Raw genomic sequence first — 26,214 nt, 5'->3', positions numbered from 1 at the left:
AAACACATAACAACAATTATATTTGCCTTTAACTCCTAGAATTGGGATGCAGTCTTACAGTATTGTATGCAGTACAACAATACTATGGCAGGGTGGTAAACATATAGTGTACTTTCACTAATACTTTTAAAATTTTTTTTTAAAATACTTTTAAAGCCAATAGCTTTAAAACAGTTCTCCTGAAGTGTCTCAGATTTTTAAATGAGAGAGGAGTGTGTTAGCGTTCGCATTAGTTGAAGCATACGATGCAAAAATGCAAGCTTATGCAGCATCAGCCAAAAAAAAATTTTCCCATTTCACCCATCCATCCATTCACTCCAAATGCCTGTCTAGCTCAGCCTTAAATTTCTTCAAGTTATCAACTTCCACAATGAGAGATGGAAGTCTGTTCCAGCAATCAACTATCCACTGGCAAAAGGCAAATTTCTGCACATCTATTCTACAACTGTCTTTCCTAAATTTGAATCTATACCCCCTCAGGTTAGTGATCTGAGAGAGGAAGAACCTCATCAGCACTGAGCTTGCTCAACCCGTTAAAGGCCTTATACACCTCAATCAGATCACCTCGCGGGTACCTAGTCTCCAGGTGCTGCAATTTGCAGAACTTAAGTCTTTCTTGGTAAGAGCACCCATTGTTCTCCTCACCAATTTTGTTGCCCTTCTTTGTACTCGTTCTAGCAACTGTACATACTTCCTAAAATGAGGCCTCCAGACCTGTACACTGTACTCAAAGTGTGGCCTGACCATTGCCTTGTACGATGGGATAATCACCTCATTGTTCGTGCTAGCAAAATTGCTATATATCATTGACAAGACTCCATGACTTGCCATCTGCACTGCTCAGCAAACTTCATATCTGACTGCACAATTACCCCCAGGTCTTTTTCATTCTCCACTTCCCTGAGTGAAATACCATACAGTTGGTACGTTTCTCTTGGGTTACTGCTACCCATATGCAGTAATTTGAATTTGTCAATGTTAAACTTTAGTTACCACTTCACAGCCCATTTTTCCAACTTATCTACATCCTGTTGCAATAGCATACCATCTTTACTGTCATTAACAACACTGCCAACCTTTGTATAATCTGAAAATTTGGACATTAAGCTAATATATTTTCATTAATATCATTGATGAATACACAAAACAACAATGGGCCCAGCACCGAACCCTGGGGAACTCCACTAATAATATTAGTCCACGAAGAGCGGTGTCCATTGATTACCACTCTACCATCCCTTTATCCATTGAAGAAACTTGCCCTTAATGCCATACCACTCCAATTTGAACAGCAGTCTCCCATGTGCAAAAGTATCAAAAGCTTTCCTGAAATCCAAGTACAGCAATACCCCGCATTGCACTGATAATTGGTACCAAAACTGTTCCATGTTATGTGCAACCGTGCTGATTGAGGTATAATTATAATGGGTTTTAATTGAATGCATACCAGAGAAACAGTCTATAAACAAATTATAATAAATTTATAAACAATTTGCACTTGATAGCCAATTAAAAGGATTTGAAATAAAAAATATTGCAAAAATTTATTAATGAAATGGTAACATCGTGAAAGATGAGAAAAAAGCTTTATTGTTTATTTTGGTGTTTCAATAATGAAGTCATCTTTTCTTTTTCCCATGTACAAGTCTTTGTAGCATCAAATCCCATCTTGTAAAATTTGCCTTATCTTGATGCTACATTCAACATTTGGATCTCCATTCATAATTGCTCGCAGGCCATGTCTACCCCACCCCCTCAAAAACTTTCTCCAATTCTTCTGTTGAAAATTCTTTTGGTGCCACCTCAGTGTTATCTACTTCACAACTGTTTTCCTCTTCTTCATATGCAGTTTGCTCGTCAATTTCGAGGAGAGTTGCATCATCTAAGTCATTTCCATGTGATTCAGTGCAGTCACATACATTGGCAGTGTCCAAAGTTTCGAATCCCAAGTCTTTTCCGATCTTCACAATGTCTTCAAGATTTGCCTGAATTTGCGATTTAAAACCAGTGAAATCATTTGCCAAATGGGGTGAAACATGCTGCCAAACAGAACGCATATTGTTGGCAATGATTTCTAGGCAAGATGTAGATATATTTTTGATCGTATTTAAAGGGATAAAAAATAAATTGTGAAATGAAAAGTTTGAAAAGCTATCACGGCAGGATGGAATTAAGAATACTGAACACTGTTGCATGTTGCTAATGACTGCCAGGGAGCTTTTAGCACATGTGCATGTGAGACAATAGAGGTAGCACCACAGCATATATGTAAATAGGCTATGACAATGCAGCATATATGTAGAGTATGTGTCTAGGCTATTGAATGAGTTTTAATATGTACAGTAAATTTTCGACTTAAACTTAATTGAAAACCTTGTTATAGTGAAACCCATGCTATTTGAAGCCGTGCTAAGCAATGTATTAGCAATGCTGTATATGATATCAAAATTATTTTTTGCATCCATTTACTTTGTGACCATATCATAGTATTCAATAAAATTGATCAGACTTAAGAACTCCCTTTAACAAACCCACGCTGTGTCTTAACAATTACTGCAGTCTTGTCTAGATGATCCTCCATTGCTTCTTTAACCAGTGACTCCATTATAGGTGACCCCCGCTTAACGCTGATAATTGGTTCCGTAAAAACAGAGCGCTAAGTGAATCCGCGCTAAGCGAGCTACGCATTCCATTAAGGTAACATATGTATTTGTGAGTTGCGGTCGGTGCCATAGGATATTTCCTAATCAATAATAAACGGTAGTGAAAAGATGCACAAATGTAGGTCAAAATATTTAATATTCAAATATTTGTACATATAAAATATCCTGCATTACATAGGTATATAATTATGTGGTAACTACTTACGTATCAAAATTAAACTTAAAATTCCAATTAAAATCATGAATTTAATTGATTTAATTTAATTGATGAATTTAATGAAGAAAAATGTGTCGATTTTGGGTTGAACTTTGGCCCTCTTCCAAATAAACTAAAAAGGGTATTAATTTTAAATCCCCCGCAGCTTTACCACCCAAAAATAAAGTCAACCGATCCTTCGCCGCTTTGAAACCTGGCATGTTTTTTCTTCTTTACCTGGCATGTTTTTTTTTTTTTTTTTCCTTTCAATATGAAACTTCTTTTAGGCATTTGTTTCCACAAAAGTCCTGCTTCATCTATGTTAAAAACTTGTTGAGAAGTATAACACACAATACTCCTATTCAATAATTTTAACAAGTTCTTTTTTGAAAGTTTCGGCTCCTTAATCTGCATTTGCGGCTTCTCCCTGGATTTTAAATCTATTCAACCAGCCCTTACTAGTTTTAAATGGTTCCACATTTTTTTTTTTTTTAGGTGAGTTTTCTTCAGATCATTATATTGGCTAATCTCTCTCTCTCTCTCTCTCTCTCTCTTTTAATAATATTAACCGAATTCTGCATTGGATATTATCTTCAATAAAATTAGTTAGTCTTTCCATTTCAATCCTAATAGCCGGCCTAGCCCTAGTTGCTTGCAGTGGAACAGCTATCTTTCCTGCTGCTAAAATTAATGCTTTATTTTTTTTTTATAATTGTTCTTACAGTTAAACTTGCAAGTCCTAAATTATGGCACACATTCGCTTGTCTTTGACCCGAATCGATTCGCTTCAAAACGTCTAATTTAATTTTCAAATTCAGTCTTTCTTACATTTATAGTTTTCGTACTGCGCTCAGACGTTGTTGCTTTTTCATTCTTATCGGCCATTATTAACTCTTCAAAAATGTAACTGCGTTGGTTGCATCAATTATGATTCAATGTTCAAGAAAACTGTCCGTTTCGCACGATGTCTAATACGGTACTGGGTGATGAGTAGACTTCGGATAAATGCATATAACGCAAATATTACAAGCAATATACTTGATCATTTTTTAAAATGTTGATCTCGGAACTATGTAACAAGTCACTGTACTGCAATTAAATTAGCGTGCGAGAAAATTTCTCAAGTCGGCGTGGGAAACGTTTTAATGCTGTTTTGCTATTCATTTTCAAGCTATCGACTCCAACAAATGAAACGATTTCGTTTAAATACAGTATGCCAAAAATTCAATCTGTAAAAGAGCGTTATAGTGATCTGTGACAGCGTTATAGTCAGATACGGGTTATAATATAAGAACAGCGTTATAGCGAATCAGCGTAAAGCGAACCGCGTTATAACGGGGGCTTACTGTATTTTCCCCGGAACACAAATTAAATTAACAGGTCTATTGATACTCATGTCACCTTTGTGTTATAGGCCTAATGACTCTGATGAGTACAATAAACAACTACACAGAGAAATAGAGTGGGCCAGTAAATCAGAATGTCTTATAATGGGGATTTTAACTTCCAAGATATATTGACTGGAACTTGTGGATTGATCACTTGCAAAATAGCAAGACTTTTGTGGATTGATCGGATGACTGTTTTCTACAGCAGCATTCTGTAAGAAACAATGTAGTGCTGTAGTGTAACTACCATCGGGGCTAAAGGGAAGGGTTTTTGCATTCAAAACTGAGGCCACTGTAATCATAAAGATGACTACAGTGGCCTCAGTTTTTTTAAATTCTATACAGTTTTTAAATTCTATACAGTGGGACCATCTGATGATGTTTTACCAATAGCAAATTCTAAATGGGAAGCATTCAAGGAATTAATCTTGGAAACTACTAGGCTTTTCATACAAACTAATAAATACCATTCAAGGTTTAGGCCTAAATGTATGTCAGAAGAACTAATGAGACTCGTAGCAGAGAAGAAAAATGCATGGGGATGAATATAAATTATCAGGCAACACAGAAGCCTATGGTAGGTATAAGCTAGTCCGTAATCAAGTCACAAAGGAAGTTACGCAAGTGAATGCATATAAATTATTAGGTGACAGAAGCCTATGGTAAATAAACTAGTCTGTAAATGATTCACAAAAGTTAGGCAAGTAAAGGCAGATATTGGGAAATCTTTGGCAAAGGAGGCAAAGACTTCTTTACTTATATAAACTCTAGAAGGAAGGGAATGAATCAAGTTGGTCCACTTGATATCGACTGTTTGACTGTTGACGATCCTGCTCAGATAGTTGACAAACTGAATGAGTATTTTGCATCTACATTCACACATGAGAAATTCTGTAGGGAAATGGAGGACAGAAGCTTATTAAACTCTAACAGAGAACTAAATGATTATTTATTAATAATTGAGAGCAAAATGGAGGAGAAATTGTTGAAGTAAAGACAAGAAAGGCAACTAGGGTGGATGTGATCTATTCAATTATATTAAAGGAGGCAGCAAAGAAAGTAAGCAAACTCTTAGCCATACTTATGAGAGCATCCTTGGACTCGGGGAGGTCCCCACTGATTGGATATGCGCAAATGTATCCCCAATTCACAAATGGTGACATGAGTAATTACAGACCTGTTAGTTTAACTTCTGTTCCGGGGAAAAAATGGAGTCACTGGTTAAAGAAGCATTACACGATCATCTAGACAAGACTATAGTTACAGAGTTCAGACACAGCATGAGTTTGTTAAAGGGACGTCTTGTCTGACCAATTTAATTGGATATTATGATGTGGTAAAATGGAGCTGGATGCAAAAAATTATTTGATAGTGTTGCACCTGAAAGACTACTATACAAATTGGAGAAGTATGGTATTAATGGCAAATTATCATTATTAATTACTCATATTATTTCTCCCAGATTGGGGGTTCCACCTCGTGACGGGTATTGCTACAGGGTGGTTGTTATGTCTGGTGTTACTGCTGGTCGAGGAACTCTCTGATTATCCTACAGGTGTTCAGGATTGCAACTTTCTGGAGTTCCTTGTAGGTGTTCACTGGAAGACCTATTGTTGCTAGGCTGTTATGTAGGGTCTTTGGCACCATACCTGTGGCTGACACGATGATCGGGATGGTTACTTGTTGCATATGCCACATCTTTTTGACCTCCTATCTTTGATTCGTGTAGTTCCTGATTTTTTTTTTCCCCATGGGTGTTCTGCAGGTTGCCAGTGTTGGGTACTGCTATATCAATCAGATAGGTAGCCTTTTCCTTCTTGTCCACAAGGGTTATGTCCGGTCTGTTGTGAGGGGTTGTCCTATCTGTTATTATGGCACGGTACCAGTACAGCTTATGGGTTGGGTTCTCTAGTACTGCCTGGGGTTTGTACTTGTAGTACAGTACACTTTCTTTGATCAACTGGTATTTCCTTTCTAGCTTCTGATGTACTATCCTGGCTACCTGGTCGTGTTATTATTATTATTATTATTAGCCATATAGTGCAAGGAAGCCTGAGGCTTATGCTGCACCACCGCCTAAAAAAAAAAAAAAAAATTCCTTTGTTTTCCTGAGAGAGAGAGAATCAGAAGTAGAAGGGAATCATCAAGAAGAGAAGAATGATGATATCCAGCTCAGGACCCTGGGTTTGCCAAGCCCATACTCACCAGATGTTAGCCCCGGGGATAAGTTGCTATAGTGCATAAAACGATGATTCAGTGGGAGAAGACAGAATGGTAATCAATGAACACTGCTCTTCACAGACTAATGTTATTATTGGAGGCCCCCAGAGTTCGGAGCTGGGCCCATTGTTGTTTTCTATATTTATCAGAGATATTGATGAAGGTATATCGGGCTTAATGTAGAAGTTTGCAGATAATACAAAGGTTGGCAGGGTTGTTAATGACAGTATGCTACTGCAACAGGATCTAGAAAAGTTAGATAGATGGACTGAGAAGTGCCAAATGAAGTTTAACGTTGACAAATGCAAAGTGCTGCATATAGGTAGCAGTAACCCGCGAGAAATGTACCAACTGGGTGGTGTTACACTCAGGATTGTGGAGCATGAAAGAGACTTGGGGGTAATTGTGCAGTCAGATATGAAGTTTTCTGGACAGTGCAGACAGGCTGCTAGAGCAGGTCACAGGATATTCTCAATGATATTCAGGAATTTTGCTAGCAGGGATAAGGAGGTGATTATCCCCTTGTATAAGGCAATTTGATGGAGTACTTATGCCACACCTTGAGTACTACATACAGGTCTTGAAGCCTCATTTTAGGAAGGATGTAGAACTGCTAGTACGAGTACAGAGAAGGGCAACAAGATTGGTGAGGCAAACAAAGGGGTGTTCTTACCAAGAAAGGTTTAAGTTCTGCAAATTGCAGCATTTGGAGACTAGGCACCTCCAAGGTGATCTGATTGAGGGCTATAAGTCCTTGAATGGTTTGAGCGGGCTCAATGTCGATCGGATTCTTCCTCTTGCTCAGATTATGATCTTGAGGGGGCATAAACTCAAATTGAGGAAAGACAGTTGTAGAATAGATGTGGAGAAATTTGCCTTTAGCCAGCAGGTAGTTGATTGCTGGAAGAAACTTCTATCTGTCATTGTGGAAGTTGATAGCTTAAATAAATTCAAGGAAGAACTGGACAAACTTTTGGAGAAAATGGATGGGTAAAATGGGAAGTGTTAGTTTTTTTTTGCTGATGCTGTTGTTCAGATGTTACATAATTTAAAAATATATATGCAACATAGACATAACTGTGGATAATGTTATTTATCTCTCTCTAAGATGAACATAAGTGCAAGCTTTAGTGCTGAGCACTTAGCCCACAGCCTTCAAAAAACTTAAGATTTAATTTTGTAAGCTGTTAATAATAGAGCATAATCATTTTATTTCATTTTATTCTTTAATATTTTAAAATATGCATTGTGGATAAAATGCAACTTGTCTATTAGTAAATGTATGCCAAATTGAGAATAATTATATTTTCACTAAATAATAATATATTATTAATAAGAAAGACTTTTTACAGGGATGGAATAGATTTAAAAGGAGTGCAAGAATATTTGCTGATGATCAGAATCAGTTTTAGGTGGGTTGGAAAACTGCAAGATTAGGTGAGAGATACTGATAGATTAACAGTAGTGCAAGAATCACTTTCGCCTACTGTTAATTCTTGCACTGCTGTTAATCCGTACTTTTTTATAAATTATAAGATGATAAGATGCCCACAATAGATATAAGCTAGTCTGCAACCTCCTTTGTGACTTGATTGCAGACTAGCTTGATTGCAGATATAAGCTAGTCTGCAATCAAGTCACAAAGGAGGTTAAGGCAAGCTAAGGCTTATTAGTTAGCAACTTATTAGTTGGAGGTTGATAGCCTAAATAAGTTTAAGGCTCAGCTGGACAGGTATTTTGAACGAACAGAGGGGTGTTTTTTTTTTGGCTGATGCTGCATAAGCTTGCTTTCTTGCATCAAATGCCTCTGCTAATGCTAATGCATCAGTAGTGATAAATGGTGCAAGAAAGCAAGCTTATAGAGCATCAGCTAAAAAAAAAAAAACTTCCCACAACTGACTATCATCTCCAATAACAGTGATCAACAAGGTTTTGCTAACATGGGTGAAAGTAAGCATTTTTTTGTTAATTTGTATGTGCAGATTATGAATATGGCAGTAAAAAGTTCCTATCACATCACTTTTTTTTTATAAAAATGCAAAAAACAATCATAAAAAATGTAAAATAGCTTTAAATCGATAAAATCGTCCAATATCACACCCTGTACCTTTCGCGGTCAAATTTATTGTAGCAAAAGAGACGTATCTGTGTTGTTTAATGGTATCCTAATACCTCTTTTTAGTTTTATGGCCCTGAGGAGTGGCCACTCTGAGTTATATTGCTATAATCATTATTATGCAGTAGCATGTTTGGACCATACTATATTTCTAGACACAAGGCGCCTCTGTGAAAAACAACTTGTTTACAAGTTGTCTTTAGCCCTTAATTGTGGTTAGTTTGGATTTGTAAGATCTAGTGGTAGGCTGTGGTGTTTTAAAGTTCTGTTTTGGAATTGTGAAATGGAGCAAAAACACAGTGTGTGTGTTAATTTGTCAAACAGTTTTTGCTGCTTGTGACAATTTACAGTAAAGTCACAGCGTCGATCGATCACAGACAAGGTGAAACAAGCTTAATATTTTTATTTTGGTTGTCATGTGGGTGATCAGAATAAACTGCGAGCACCACGTGTGTGCTATTTCACATGCTATATAAATCTGACTGAATGGGTGAAGGTGAACAATTCTAAAATGCCTTTTGCTGGCATAAGGTCATCTCACGGGTGATAGTCTCTGGATGATGCAATTTGCCAAACTGAATGCTTGCCCCAGGTGCCTCTTTTATATCCATCCTCAACAATTTCTCCTCCACTTTCCTTTCAATTATCACAAAGTCATTTAACTCCTCATTAGAGTTTGATAAACTTCTGGCATCCCTTTCCCTAAAGATTTCCTTATGAGTGAATGTACCATGCAAAATATTCAATTTGTCTGCAACCTGAGCAGGGTCATCAACAGTTAACCCATAGACATCAAGTGGCCTAATGTGATTCAACTGTTAATATAAGTGTTAATGTGTCCTTCTACTGTTAAATATAAGCATAGTAATTTGCATTTTCATTACATGCACTTGAATAATGTACTCTATTTAGCTATATGTACAGTAAATGTTAAATACAGCACATAAAAGCTAGAAATATTTCATTCTTACCAATTTTACTTTTAAAAGATGAAATCTTATAACTTGTAAAAGCTTCATAAGATCGATATGAATGTAAATTGAATGTGTAGTGTTAGAAAACTTTTTCATAACATCAAAAGTTCATTTTATACACTCACCCTCTTATTAAATCAGTTAATATATGTGGGCTTTCTTCAGCCACACAAAACAACTATTGATATTAACAGTATCAACTTAATATAATTGGCTTTTATAACTGTATTTAACATTCACTGTACATATAGCTAAATAGAGTACATTATTCAAGTGCATGTAATGAAAATGCAAATTACTATGCTTATATGTAGTCTGACAAAATGCAATGCTTTATTGGATCATAAAATGCAATCCAGCTAATATTGTTCATATTCAAGTTGGGCAACCGTGAGGACAAAATTCACATGGTCTTATGAGTTGGAGGGCAGCAACTCTTGAACTGTTTCAAACTTATAAGGATTCAATTTCAGAATCATTGTTTTAAATAGGGAGGTCTTGGGATATCTAGAGAGCAAATGGCCAACTCCATTGCACTTCATTCTCCTAAGCGCAAAGATAAAGACAAATAATCTGTTTATACTTTGACTAAACTTGGCAATGGTTTCTACCTGTTCTAACATATCCAGTCTATTCAGATTTTAATACCAATGCCTTAAAGGATTGAACTGAGAAAGGACCTTTACTTTTCTTCATACTTTGTTCTCTTTTATAGACTTTGAGGACAGCCATAACATTATCATCATTCTTATAATAAAAGGTAAAGTGCAGCCATTATCAACCCACTGCAGGATGGAAGCCTCCTCAACAATTCATGCTGAGGGAAATGGACCATAATCTGCCACGCTGGTCCAGTGCGGATTGGCAGATCGACTGTATTCAGCAGTCAGGGGATTGAACCCCGGTCTACTCAAAGAGCGTGTGCTACTGCACTCCTGCTCCTGACCACTCGGCTATGTGGACAACAAAAATGTATTATTTCGAAGAAAGCTCCTTTCCCCGCTGTTCCTTATGTGCAAATCGTCAGCATCAGGGCTGTTCCAACGTGATGGTGTGGTGTGCACTGCACCATGGTGGAAAAATCTAAAAGGTGGTGTGGCGATTATTATTTTTATATATAAATATTTATTACATTTTATATTTACTAATACATAAATAGTATATTTTAATTTATGGTTCAGTTTATTTTCAACAAATTTACAAATGCATACAATGTAAATAGTGGCAGCAGCATTTCCCAACCAAATTGTGCCCACTGAATATCCCTCCCTTCTTCAACTAGTGCACAATGTTTGGACAATTCATGCAAATGCCTACATGCATTTGGTTTGAGTGCCCCAACCCAATTGGCGTTGGCAACCTAGTACCTGCTAATAGCATGAATTTAGAAGAAACTATACAAATAAGTGAGTCAAATTTGGGTGAAATAAGTGCTAGTGCTAATATTATGCAAGATGAATCAAATCAAGAATTTGAACCTGAAGAAGAAGAAATTATATATGATAATATGCAAGATGAATCAAATCAAGAATTTGAACCTGAAGAAGAAGAAATTATATATGATAATATGCAAGACGAATCAATTTCTACTAGTGATTCTGGCAAATGGCCAGAAAAATTAAGTGACAAAATTAAAATTACACTCACTCAAAATAAACCAGAACAAGTAAAGAATACTGCTTTTCCAAAGGATGATCATGCATATTTTTTTACAAGATTATTATGAAAGAAATTTACCAAATGTAGAATTAACCTCCCAAAATTGGTTACTTCATTTAATATCACAAAATTTCAGTATTCTGTTGTAACTGGAAACTGTTTTCTTCTAACAATAATATTCCAATCATAAAAGGTGGATTCCAAGATAGCAACATTTGTCCAGACATCTCATTATTCACAAAAAAAGTCTGGCCTGTGTTGAGTGCAGTAAATAATTAATTTATTTGAACACAAATTTAGAGTTGAGAAATACGATAGATGACAATCATGAGAGTCTAGTGCAGCAAGAAAAACTATGATGGCAAGCAGATGGTATTAAAAAAACACACACACACACAGTGTGTGTGCGCAATATTTAGCAAAACAAAATTTGGCTTTCTGAAGCATGAATTCAAAATTACTTAATAACAATGGAAACTTTTTATAGTTAACCCAAATGACTATTAAATTTGATTCCACAATGGCAGATCCACAATGCTAGAATAAATAACAATAGTCTTCTCTATAAGGAAAGCATTACTTATTAGAAATATAACCGAATGGGCAACTCGTTGTGAGAGAATTCACAATATGAGATGTAATGAAACAATGCCACTATAGTAACTTCAGTAAATTTACAGCATACAGACATGATGCATTGGCACTAACTTATGTCTTAAAATAAAGTAATATATATTCTAAAATATCTATTTGTTTTATTTTTATTTTTGCAGATTTTATTTTTGTTTTCTTTGCATTAATAAAATATCAAACATTATTCAAAGAGTATATTTTAGTATCCATAATGGTTGATCCAAAACATTTTTATGAGTCACAGTTAAAACATAAAACAAACTCAAATGTTATCCACATAAATGCTAATTCTAAATGAAATTAAGTTTAAAAAATTAGAAAACTTTTCTTTTTATTAAAAAAGGGTGCCAAAAAAAATTTGCACCTTGGCGGCAATAGACCCTAGAACAGTGCCGATCAGCATGTTCCATTTTTCTTTTTATCCCTGCAATAAAACTTGTTTATTATGTTCTCTTATATGCAAATTAAAAAGTTTATGCCATAACATTTACATATTTTGACTTGACCACCCTGTATATTAGGGAACTGTCTGATAATAAAACAAAACGAAAGCAACAAAGTAATTGTGTGCTCTGCAATAAAGATGAACAGGCCCACGTATTTGAGGAGCCTACTGAATTTAGCAGGTACATATTTTAAAACTACAGTAAGCAGAAGCACTTGAAAAACACATATTAGACACTTATCTGAATCTGAAAGGAATGTAAACTTTCCATAAAATCTAAAGGAGGAGATTCAGATAAGCCAGAGTGTAATTACCATATTTTTCTTCCAATATTTATTCCAAAGTGAATTTTTGGAAAAATTCATTTTGGAATAAATATCTGAACATAAATATTCACAAGTACTTAATTAACAAAATTATAAGTGTGTAACAAATTTACTTGCACTAAAATTGCAAAATATTATTACTGTCATTCTCATTATTAGTTCATCTTCATTGCATAAAGAGTAATGCTGATTCAGATTTATTGATCCTTTTTCTTCTAAAGAGTTCCAGTGAGACGTGTAAGCTCTCACTTGGATAAGCTGGGCAGCAACATACAGTCTGATCTTAATAGGAGAGAGGGTGTGTGTATGTGTGTGTGTGTGCGCGTGCACACATGAGTAAAAATATCACTGCACGTCCCTCAGAATCATAAAATGTATTATGGAAAGAATTCCAGGAAAAAGAGTGCATTCTAGAACATCTGGAAAATGCTGTAGAGTACTAAACAAATTATTCTTACCTCTAGCCCACGGTGGATTTTTTCCTGTTGTAGCAAACTGTGCCATCATTTACTTCAATGGTAACATTTGTGTCACTAATGTCCTAAATATGCATGCATAAATAGATACAATTAGGACTAACATGATTCCTAAATTAAATAGCATAGGCAAGTATTAGTAGCAAAGAATGCTATGTAAAAAAAGAATATTAATTAACATTCCAAAATGATTACAAATTTTTCTCCAAAGTTCTTACGGTTCTTTTATTTTCTTTTATTTTTTATGAAACCTCCAAACACGAGAGGTATTAGAACCTATAGTACTTAGTACAGTGCATGCGTTGGAGGTTGAGAAGATGAAAGAAGATATTTTTTAATATTAGACTTTAACTTCTGTAGATTGTAATTTTTAGGAAATACGTATGAAGGAAGATTGTTCCAGAAAACGGCAGTTTTCTCCAAAACTGCCGTTTTCTGGAACAACAATATGATGAATAAACGATGAAGATGAAAAGTTGGTTCTGTGAGTTTGAAGTTGGACAATAAATGGATGTTGGCTGGTGGCAGCATGTGTTCAGATTGTTTTGAAAGAGGGAGAGAGGGGAAATATAGAAGCCAATTCAGAAGAACAGTGCCCATGGAAGTATCTGTAGAAAAGGCATGCAGCAGAAACAGAACATCAATAAGATAAAGAGTGAAGAGACTCTATTAGGGATGATAAGTCATTAATTAAACTAGAAGCCTGAGAGAGGTTTTCGGGATATCACCCAAGATGTGGGAACAATATTCCATGGTAGGGTGAATTTGCGATTTGTACAAAGTGAACAGCTGTTTGGAAGAAAAGTAACGTCGAGAGTGAAAGAGAAAACCATGTTTTTTTAGATGCAGAGGAAGCATATTTGAAATGTGCTTGTGCCAAGAGAGATTACAGGTCAGGGTAATCCCTAAAAGAGACGTATCATCTTGCACAGAAATCTGAGTGTCACCAAAGATAAGCATAGGAAGCAGAAGACTCCTTTTTGCTAGATATAAGACAGATCTGAGTGTTAGAAGGATTGAAATCAATTAAACATTGCCCCACTGGAGAATTACCTGGAGATCGGTATTTAAGGAATTGGCAGCAGATATTAGAGATGTTGAAGCTGATTGAGCAGGGTGAGGTTTCTCAAACTGGAAAGTGGAATGCAATGTGCTATCATCAGCAAAACTATGGACAGGACTGCCAGTCAATGGAAGAAGATCATTAATATACAAGAGGAAAGAGTGGGGGAAAGAACTGAACCTTGGGGGACACCAGCATTAGTGGAGAAGTTAGATGATGGAGAGCCATCTATCACCATCCTCAAGTGAATGGTCAGAGAGAAAACTGGATAACCAATTACAAAAAACAGTTGGCAAACCATAAGATGGAAGCTTGTTTAGAAGTCCTTTATGCCAAAAACAATCAAAAGCCTTTGAGATGTCAAGAGAAACTGCTTGTGTTTCACTGAACTTTTCCACTGAATTTGTCCTTAGATGGGTAACATAAGCCAGAATATCACCTATGGATCGACACTGACAGAATCCATACTAGTGATCATTAATCAGACAGAAGGTTTCTAGATAGTTTAAGAGTTGGCGGTTAATTGATTTCTCCATTACTTTAGAAAGAGTCGAAGTAATTGCAATGGGATGATAATCGGATGGCAGGGATTTGTCATCCTTTTTAGGAACTGGCTAGATATGAGCAAATTTCCAAGCAGAAGGAAAAACACCTTTGGAATAGGAAAATTAAAAAAGGCAGAAAAGAATAGGAGTAAGTTCAAGAGCACACATTTTGAGAACAAGTGGAGAAATACCATCGGAACCTGAGGCTTTCTTAGCATAAAAAACGTCAAAATACTTCTGACATCCTTTTGACGGTATTGAATGGAGCGTGTTAGGAATGGTAGGAGGTGTTTTCCAAGATCATTAACACATGAGTAGGAAGAAAAATGTGATGCTAGCGGGTCAGCTTTATCTTTGGCTGAAGTGGCAACAGAATCATATCATTATGACAGGTGTGCAGTGGCAAATTCAGAGTAGGGGCACCAGGGCATGTGCCCCCTGTCGTTTTTTGGAAAAAATACATCAATCATTTAAATTACATTTAGCTTCAAAAAAAGTTTTTTTTTTTATTGTTAACATAGGATTTTATCTATTTTTGCATTGTGGCTCAACTTTTTTCAACTGACTACAGTTGGCATGATACTGAGGTGATTGCCATTCTAGTGCACAAAATGGTGTCCCTCCTGTCATTTTGTTCAGGATCCGCCACGAGATCCGGCAAGAGACCAGATCAGGATCCGGCAAGAGACCAGTATGCTCAGCTACCATTAGGGCAAAAAAGCAAGTTTTCTACTCTTAGCCTGTTCAAAATCTAGTTTGGACTGATTAATAAGAAGGTGATTATCCCCTTGTATAAGGCAATGGTCAGGCCGCACCTTGAGTACTGTATAGAGGTCTGGAGGCCTCATTTTAAGAAGGATATGGAGCTGTTGGAACGAGTACAGAGAAGGGCAGCAAGTTTAGTGAATGGAACAAAGAATTGCTCTTACGAAGAAAGGCTTAAATTTTGCAAATTAGTGACTGGAGACTATGCACCTGCAAGGTGATCTGACTGAGGTGTATAAAGCCTTGAATGGTTTGAGCATGCTCAATGCTGATGGGATTCTTCCTCTTGCTCAGAATAATCGCCTTAGAGGGCATAAATTCAAATTGAGGAAGGACAGTTGTAAGATGGATGTGCGGAAGTTTACCTTTAGCCAGCGGGTGGTTGATTGCTGGAACAAACATCCATCTATCATTGTAGAAGTTGATAGCTTAAATAGATGCAAGGCAGAACTAGACAAACATTTAGAGTGAGTATAGGGATGAAATGAGTAGGGTTTTTTTTTTTTTTTTTTTTTGGTTGATGCTATATAAACTTGCTTTCTTGCATCATATGCCTTTGCTAATGCTAATAACTGCTTTACAATTGTTGTGACCTCTGGTGTCGGTAGAAAATGAAACTGAATTCGAAACAAGACAATTACGATATACAACATTCTGCTCTTGAACAGCCTTAGCACATTTATTGGAAAAGCAAGGTTTAGATAAAGCACAAGATTTTAAAGTGGTGTGTGGAATAAAGGATTCCATTCCTGCAAGAATAATTTCACTGACACAATCTGAGCAAACATTGACATCAGAAGTTTTGAAACAGTAATCCGACCAAGGAAAAGAAGAAAATAAATCTCGCAGGTCATCCCATTTTGCATTCTTGTAATGCCAAACAATAAGAGGTCGGGAATAGACATGAGATAAAGGTTCCATTGGAGAAGAGACAATCACCAAGTTATGATCTGAGGTGCCTATAGGACCATTCACTTCAACCGTGTACTTAGAAGGGTTGTTTGTGAGAAAAAGATCAAGTGTGTTGGCTGTATGGTTAGGACTGTCCAGTATTCTGGCAGGTAAAAGAAATCTGTGCAAAGTCATTAGTAATTGCAAAAGTCTCAGCATCTCGACTAGGTAGGCCTGTGTGACTAGAAAACGGAAGCCAGCTAGAGTTGTGAACATTAAAATCACCGAGGAAAATTGGACTGGAAAAAAAGTCAAGTTGCAAAGGGAGGAAGTCATAGTTCCTAGTGATTAGTGGAGTTGGGAGAACAGTAGAGACAACTGATGAATTTTACAGAATGAGGTAGAGAGATTTTAAGCCAGAGAAGACTGAAAAGAGGAGATTCCAAATTACCAAGTATTTGACAGGGAATATTGGAACCGGCATATGCAGAAGTACCACCTTTGAGGCGAAAGGAATCAGCGAATAATTTGGGCAACTGAGATGAACAGTGATTGAATCATCCAATAACTGAGCTTCTGTCAGAAAAAGTACATGGGGTTTGGCAGACTCTAAGTGTAAATTGACATCACTGAGACCACGTATATTTGTGAAATAAACTAGGAAGTGTTTGGGAGATTTAGATCTTTTCACAGATAAGTTTGCTCTACTAGCATTAGCATTAGTACAGGCATTTGATGCAAGAAAGCAAGCTTATGCAGCATCAGCCAAAAAAAAAAAAAACCACTTCCACTTCACCCCTCTGTTCGTTCAAAATACCTGTCCAGCTGAGCCTTAAACTTATTTAGGCTATCAACTTCCACAACAAGGGATGGAAGTCTGTTCCACCAACCAACCACTCGCTGGCTAAAGGCAAATTTCCGCACGTCTGTCCTACATCTGTCTTTCCTCAATTTGAATTTATGCCCTCTCAGGTGATTATTCTGAGTGAGAGGAAGAATCCCATCAGCACTGAGCAGATTTGAGCAGCATATTAGTTTGACAGTTCATGGTGTATTCAATAGTAAAAAAAAGAAGGGGGGGATACATGCTGTATGAAGTAATGAAAATTTTGGATATCGTGTACACATGATAAGAACATACCCAGATTCTTGACATAACGTGGCCTTGACAATGCTCCCGTATGCACACTACTCAGTCCCCTCCAGTCACTATCTGGCAGAGTAGAGGCAGCAAGATTATATACTAGCTGATTCGAAAGGCTCCTAGAGAGTTACCAACAGGTTGGTTCCGGTGTACTAACTAGCAGCTGGCCTGTGAACAATGTTTTAGAGCTGTACCCTCAAAATGTAAGGAAGTTTGGATCTCGCCATAACTTCAAAAGACATCAATCACAGTGCATGATGGAAGAGATGGGGAAGGGCTGACTGGTACTTAGCTCTGGAGACTACACATGGGTTCCACCAATTTAAGCCTCCAATAAGTAAAGTGGTGGTATTGCACCAGTTGATGAGTCATTAACCACCTAGTATTGCCTGGTAACACAGAGGGGGAGCATTACTCGGTGTGGTGTGGGTGCCACGCCTCGACCCCTGCTTACGTTGGTTCACACCTGGGTGGCCACTCACAGCATGCTTGCACATGGGGTTTATACCGAGGATTACTAACAGTCCCACCATCGTGAAGGTGCAAGCAGAGGATTTGGCTATCGCAGACCGTCCGGACTTTGCCAAAATTAGGTCCACTTGACTTGAGTGTCACCCAAATATCAGTTCCATCAGCGTTTTAGACTCCCAGGTAGCAAGCACAACTTGTCTGGCATATCAGAGAGAATGTCTGCAACAGCTTCGAGGACCAAATGTTTATACTCCGGCATGACCACCAGGTCAGAGGAGTTTACAATAAATCAACAATACAAACATTAACCGTATTTAGCAGTCACGGGCTTAACCTCAGTTCGCTCAAAGAGCACATGCTACTGCACTCTCGCTCCTGACCATGCAGCTACCAAAGTTCAAGTGGCAGGGATGCAGGAAATTGTTTTGGACAGTTAAACATACTGTGTTAATATTTAACATACTGTTAACCAAGCAGCAATCATCCCTCACTTTAAAGAGATTCAGTGACTAGCAGAAGTCCTAATTACACTCTAACTACTCCTTTTGCACAAAAACAAATACACCATTATTTCTCATGTACAATACATTCAGAGCAGCAGAATTAGAGGATATCACCAGCTCATAAAGAATTCATATTTTCTCCACTTCATTAAATAAATAACAGGCAGAATAATCTTAGATTTCTCCAACAAACACTACCAAAAAACACCTCGAACCTGAACACTACACTCTGTTCACTCTTTAATTCTGACAAACAAACAAACAAGCATCACTAAATCAAGCTCTCATTGGTCAGCTGCAAAAAAAATATAGGATACTTTAGCAGCTAACCAATGAGAGCTTTGTTCAATGATATATATTTAAATGGGAATTAAAGTAAAAGCGAATAGAGTGTAGATGTTTCTTCATACATTGGCAAACTATTCTGTCCATGGCCATCACTACAAAGAAACTCAGACTGTCTGAGATCTCTGCAGTTACTGCAGTTGCACTTTTAGCAATTTTTCCCAACCTCTGTTCCCAAAGTTTGTTGATCATTCCAATTAACACTGCATTCTTAGCTCCCACAATAAAAATTTCCAGCAGCTGTAGCACTGAACCTTGAATGATCATGTGATGTGATGTGATGTGTTAGTCCATTTCTAGTTACAAAACTGTGTAACCTCAGTAAATGTTTCTGTGAACTATACCCAGATACAACAAATACATGGGCATAGTTCACCAACATCATTCATCAACAAGTGTTGTGGAAGTGAAACAGAATTTGTACAGATGATTTTTTTTTTTTTTTTTACTGATGCAGTACATGCTTGATTCCTTGATGCAGTACATGCTTGATTGTTTACTAATATTAACTAATACTAACATTTGTTACTAGCAGCACAATGCAGGTAAAGCAAAAATTATGATCAACAGAACCTGACAGTTTCATAAGCACACAGTCTTCTTTTAACTGCAAATTAGAAATACAAAACTAACCAGATGTAACATTTTCATTAAGAAAATTTATGGTAAAGAAAGTATAAAACAAAAGAAATGCATCAACAAAATCTGTTATAGCAGTATGCAAAACATGTTGGGACCAAGTAATTTGGGATTCACACCCCTTACTTTGATATAGAGTTGTTTTTCTGTTATTTTCTGTTTAATGTTAAAGTGTACATTTTAGTTAAGAGTTTCAAAAATGTTCTAAAACCTATTCAGTGAACTCCCCATCCCCGTACAATTCAGAGCAACAGTTTAATTCTCACAAAGTGTGCTACATTCCCTTTGATTTATAAATGTCAATTCAATGAACTTTTTTACCCTACAATTCTCAACAAAAGTATTGACTTCGTATTAGCTAAAACAGCAGATGGCTAGCTGTCAATCATGATCATAAAAAACAATCAACTAACATCAGCTATGTTGCACAAACAATCATGTTGGATTACAATTAGGCTTTTCAAAGCAGCACACTCTTGCCACAAGTACACCCAGCTGTCAGTCACAATCAGTGAAAGCAATGAAGGCTAATATTAGCTGTGTTAGACAACTGATCTTGGAAAAATCTATGGCAAAGTTTCAGATGGTAAAAGATCTACATAAAAAATTTTTAGTGACAAAAGGTTAGCTTTGACACTACTTGCACTCTTAACATTAACCTAACATATCAAAATATATCCACTTAGGTCAGAAAAATGAGAATAAGTTAATGAAATTTTTATTTCTAATTTGCATGTAAATGAAAACTACACACACATGAAACTATCAAGTGCCACCAATTGCAGTTCGCAATGCCTGCATCTCACTATTGATGGAGCTTACTGCAAGGAAATATTGGCACAAGTTCCATATGTCATTTGAGTACAGTCCTCACAAACACCTCCCTGCATAACGACATCATAAATAGTTTTATTATAAAATATACACCACTATCAATGTAATATTAAAATGCTGTTCTTTGTGATTAATGCACCATATACAAAAACACCATTAAACAGTTTTAAAATCAGAAAAGAAAAGGGGAAAAAAAATTACAATTTATTCTAAAGAAGTTTTGAATAAAGTTTTTAATTACAAAAAATAATTTTTTGCTTCTTTACTGAAATTGAAAATGGTGTTCTATTAATTATGATTTGCTAAACTCAATTACAAAATATTGAACAAAAGTAAACAAGAGAAACCAATAAACTCCCAGGGGCTCACATCTGGTGAATATGGGCTTGGCACACCCAGGGTCCTGAGCTGGATATCATCATTCTTCTCTTTCTTGGTGATTCCCTTCTACCTCTCTCTCTCTCAGGGGTAACTCAGAAATTTTTTTTTTTTTTTGGCTGGTGCAGCAAAAGCTTCAGGCTTCCTTCCACCATATGGCTAAACATTAATAATAATAATAACTAGGGAGCTGTGCTCGCTTCTTTTGATAAAGTAAAATAAAATACAGATGCTTTCGACAGACACTGTATGTCTCTTCCTCTGCTACAAATACATAAATATGTTACATATGTAAATCAAGCATGGTACTGCGCAGTCATGTTAAATAAACATAGCACGTGACCAAGCTTAAACAAGTACATTTACCACAGGAAAACAAGCTTCTGTTACATATTACCACATAACCCGCATCTCTCTTCTCCCACTGGCTGAATAAATATCACTAGGAGGAAAATTATATACAGGGGGTTCCCAGTATCAAAGTATTCATTATCCAAGTCCCCGCAGTTACGAGGATTTGAAAATTAAAGAATTAAAGGATGCTTGAGAAAACTGAGCACTTGAATATTTTTGTGAGAATGACCCTCTTCATAACCTAAAGCAAGGGTTAAGTGCAAAGTTAAAGACATAACTAAATACTACAACACAATTTTATCTAAAAAAAATGGGGAAAAAAATAACACACCTCTGGTTTCATTCTTTATTTGTAAAACTAAAAAACAGTGTAACTTCAATGAACTTTACTTAACCTTACATTGTTCAACATACAATAAAAAATGTTGAATAAAATAACTGTCTCATTTTTCAGTTCCTTCAATCCATTTTTTACATTACAAGTACATAATACACATTAGGAAAATTTGGTCTCATTTTAAGTGGAATTTTCTGGAACCAATTATCCTCGGATAACGAGGACCTCCTGTAATAATAAAAATGTTTTTATCATATTTCTTAAAATTTTCAAGATCACTCATCCCCCCCCAAATCTAAACACACAGACTTTCTCTTGGCATCTGGTAGACATCACATGAACAGTTGTGACTTTGTCAGCTGTTTGCATTTAGCCAGCAAAACAAAAGATCCTTGACAAGATTAGTCAGCTCTCATTGGCATCTCGCATATGCCCTATGATAATGGGAGTTGAATACAAGAATGATGTTTTTGCTCACCTGGCATCTATTTAATGCCAAACAAAAAATTGATTTCTCATAATTCGTAATATATCAAAATGAAAAAAATTAAAACAGAAAATATTGTATACTCATTTAGAGAATATCTCGTTAATATCATTAGTACTAATGATATTAATGAGAAGTGAATTGAGAATTTACTTTGTGGACAGAAGACAACGTTGAGAAAAAGTCAGAAGAGAACTCTGAAGAGAAGTCTGAAAGTGTCTGGAATTTTCTCAGAGATAGGGATCACATGATAAGAGCCATGTCAATCAATTTGGCTCTTGACAGGCTGTGCAAGTCACATAGGGTAGAATTTTTTTTCAGTGTGGTCTGTACTTGTTAACAGGAAGGACAGGGATGGGATGCCCTTAAATAGAATGGGTGCAATGGTCGAAATGGTAATTGAGCATTCTTGTCTCCTGCCAAAGCTATTGGCCACAACTTTTGCCCATCTCTCCTTCACCTGTTTAAACACGATGGTTCGCCATCTCAGCTAAAGATAAAACCAACCTGTTAGCATCCTACTTTTCTTCTAATCCACATACTGATGATCTCAGTAAACCACCTTCTACCATCCCCAGTACACTCCATTCAATGCCTCCTGTGGTCTTCCATCAAAAGGATATCAGAAGAATTTTGAAAATTCTTGATATTTTTCCACTTGTTCTTAAAACTTGCACTCGTGAGTTTACTCCTGTTCTATGTTGTCTTTTTACACTTTCTTATTCCACTGGTGTTTTTCCTTCTGCTTGGAAATTTGCTCATCCCTCCCATCCAACTATTGTTCCATTGCACTTACTTCTACTCTTTCTAAAGTGATAGAGAACTCCATTAACTATCTAGGAGCCTTCCAGCTGATCAATGATCACCAGTATGGATTCTGCCAGTGTCGATCCACTGGTGATACACTAAATAAGCTAAATATAAACTAATGTTAATACTAAATGAGCTAATGCTAAATAAGTTTATGATTAGTAAGAGGAAAGTGGAAGAAAATTGTTGAAATTCTAAAATTAATTAGGCACCTGAGACTGGTGGGATCTATCCAATTATATTAAAAGCAGCAGCAAAAGAGATAAGCAAATGTTGAGCCATAATTATGAGGGCATCAGAGGAGGTACCTTAGAGATTGGAAATGTACAAATGTTTCTGTTATTCATCATGGGGGTTGGGGGTGGGTGGGGGAACAAAGGCCAAAGTTAGTAATTACAGACTTGTAACTTGACTTGTGCATCAGAAGTCAAGCTTTCAGGTTGATATTTGTGGTTAGAGAAGTAATGCAGGACCATCTTGACAGGAAAGTAGTTTATGAAAACCATTGGATTTGTTAAGGGGGAGATCTCTTATCTAACCAATCTGATTAGCCATTATGATGTAGTAACAAAGGAACTTTATGCAAAAATAATATTCCACTTAAAAGTCTGTTCCACATGAAAGATTGCTATACAAATTGGAGCAGTGCGGCATTAGAGAAAAGTTACTGGTATGGATAAATGAACAGTTGAGTGGCAGGATATATATATTGGTTAATAACATATTCGCTGCATCTGACATACATCAAACAGTACCAAGTGATATGCCACTTGGTACTGATTGATATATGGTACCAAGTGATGTCATTAAGCACAAAAGCATTTGAAAAGTGCCCAAGTACTGTGCCATAAAACACATAGGCAGTCATTCAATATATAAGTGATGTAAAAATAAAGGCATAAAAATAACTGCTCAATGCTGTCAGCACGTTCAATAAACTCTGAGTCATTAACAGCAATGCTTCACTTTTGTTTATAGCCCGAGGCAGTTTATATACATGGATTAAACTTTTGATAACATTTTGCTTTGTTCTAATCTACAGCTCAACTTTTTCTTTTAGCTATAAATTCCAGATTCTTACTTTTCAACTATTATTTATGAATTTTCAGAATGCTGACGATTTCAAAATTTTATTTCTCAATCTTCCAAAAATTATGGCATATTGAATGCACTCTCTCAAATATTGGTGGAAGTGAAAGTGTTAATGGCCACTACTATACATAGACTAAAAGCAATGGGGTCCCCTCATGGTTCAGTGCTGGGTCACTTACTATTTTCAATATTTATTAACAATATTAATGAAAGTATATCAAGTTTAATGTCCACATGATGCAAAGGTAGGCACAGGGTGGTTAATGAGAGGAATCGGTATGCTACTCCGCAACCTGGATAGGTCTTGGAGTAGCGTACCCTAATTAGAAAAGGAAGATGGGCATACCCTGATTAAGTTTAGGAAGGTGGGTTGAAAAGTGGCAATTGAGGTTTAACAAGGTACTGCATTTTGGTAACAGTAATCACACAATAATACCAACTGGGTAGTGATCACACATTAATACCAACTGGGTGGTACCACACTCAGGGTAGTGGAGATTGGAATAGGACTAGAAGTAACTGTACAGTTCAACATGAAGTTCTCTGAGCAATGCAGATAGGTGGCTAGGGCAGATCATAGGGATCTATGAGTAATAACATAGCAATTTTGCCAGCAGAAACAAGGAGACAATTAACTCACTGTGTAGGGCAACTATTAGGCTGCATCTTGAGTTATGCATAAAGGTCTAGAAATTTCATTTTAAGATTATGGAATGAGTGCAAATAACAGCAGCAAGATTAGTCAGGAGCACAAAGTGGTACTCTTACCAAGAAAGACTAGTTTTGTAAACTGCAGCATCTGGAAACTAAGCATTTATGAAGAGACTTGATTGAGCTGTTTTTACAGTTTAAAGGAATTGAATAAAACTAAAATGCTAATGGCATTCCTAGTCTTTCTCAGACAATGAAAACAAGGGGACAAATTTAAATTGGAAAAATATGGTCCCAGAATTTGCTTTCATCCAGAGAGTAACTGAATGTAGGAACAAATGTCCATCTGGTGTTGTGCAAGTAGGTAGTATGAGTAAATTTAAGGACAGATGTAAAAAATTATTGGAGGGAATGAACAAAGATATGGGTAATAATTTTGCTTCTGGCTTGCTTCTCTACATTATTTGTCACAAATAATACTAAAATTTACACATTCTACACATGCACACAGTAAACTTTAAAATTCAGCAACCTCTGGGATTGAGAGGTGCCAGATTTTAAAATATTCTAGATTTTTGTGAGATATACTTGGTAGTTGAGCAGTTTAGAGGAGCACATTTCAATAAATATTAAGCACAGGGATTACAACTTTAAGTATTTATAGGATTAAATCTTTTAAACATTTATAATGACTATCTTGTACTTTCATCTGTTTTTGAGGGCAGCAGTATGTAAATTCCATGGAATGTTGAGAAAAAGTCATGAGTTAGGATTAAATTTGAGGGTGTCTGCAATTCTGCCCAAACAACACAGGAGGAAGCAAATGATAAGACCTTTGTCAAGCAATTCTGCTCTCAACAGACTATGCAAGGCACATTGGATAGAATTTTTTCAGTGTGGTCTATACTTGTTAACAGAAGAGACTGTTTTCACAGGTATGACTTAAACAGAAGGGATGCAAGGATATTTGAAGATGTTATCAGGGCACTGTTAGGTGGGTTGAAAATCTGCTAGTCTGAGGAAGATACACAGGCACAGAGGTGAAAGTGGTTCTTGTACCACTTCTGATGGGACAGAGCACCTTCAGAAGCAAGGTATCTCAGAATATGAGGCATGCTAGGATCACCAAATACATAGGACGTGTTAGGGTTACTAAAAGCAGGTGCATTATACTTACACGTACATTAATGCTAGGCAAACATATTTGACAAGTTTACAGTACTGGTTAAGTCATCAAGCTATGGACACTGCACAGATATTGGAGACACTCAAACATAAGGGATGGTGTCACCCAAACTTAACAGATGTAGAATTTGAATATGAGAAGTAAAATGTGCAGAGAAGAGACAGGGAGGGAAAGTAGTTAAACTCCTTGTTAACCCGCCAGCATGCACAAAAAGGATTGTTCTTCCTCTAATTGCATGGAGTCATTAAATCCCATTTGCCTATATATGAAAGCTTTGGAAAAAATAATTCAAAATTGTTCATTTTTTTTGATGCTGCCTTTATTTTCAATCTTCCATTTCAAAATATAACTGTTTGTAATGTTTACCTTTAAACTTCATAACTGGACCATGTTTGTCCTGTGCAGTACATAATTTTATCATGGATAATGGTAATTTTCTCTAAGTTAGTTTAGAAATGGAGGAATTACCTCTATGATGGCTTGTAGAACACTTCAGTGATACTCTCCGTTGTTGAATAACTATACAAATAGATTACATGTATTCCACACCCTCATAGACAATATCAATGATCCAATGCACCACAGAATTGGAGACCTGCAGACCCCAAACCCAACCCCAAAAT

The 26,214-nt window shown here is 36.4% G+C and overlaps 1 protein-coding gene across 4 annotated transcripts in view; it reads right to left on the bottom strand.

Annotated features, from left to right (window-relative positions):
• Positions 1-26,214, bottom strand: part of LOC150081594 (cell division cycle and apoptosis regulator protein 1-like) — a 550,339-nt gene that overhangs the window by 510,506 nt on the left and 13,619 nt on the right. For 3 of the 4 annotated variants that reach the window (XM_090380560.1, XM_090380561.1, XM_090380562.1), the window contains exon 2: positions 13,079-13,161. The exons of the other annotated variant lie outside the window; for it this stretch is intronic. In XM_090380560.1, coding sequence (XP_090236686.1) covers positions 13,079-13,127 — 49 coding nt within the window. In that variant the 5' untranslated portion in view covers positions 13,128-13,161. The remainder of the gene's footprint in view (positions 1-13,078; positions 13,162-26,214) is intronic. 4 annotated transcript variants of the gene reach the window in all.

This window comes from Mastigoproctus giganteus, chromosome 8 (genome assembly GCF_048544385.1).
Source record: "Mastigoproctus giganteus isolate SK-2022 chromosome 8, ASM4854438v1, whole genome shotgun sequence".
Classification (NCBI taxonomy): Eukaryota; Metazoa; Arthropoda; class Arachnida; order Uropygi; family Thelyphonidae; genus Mastigoproctus; species Mastigoproctus giganteus.
This window is presented reverse-complemented; position numbering and strand designations above follow the sequence as displayed.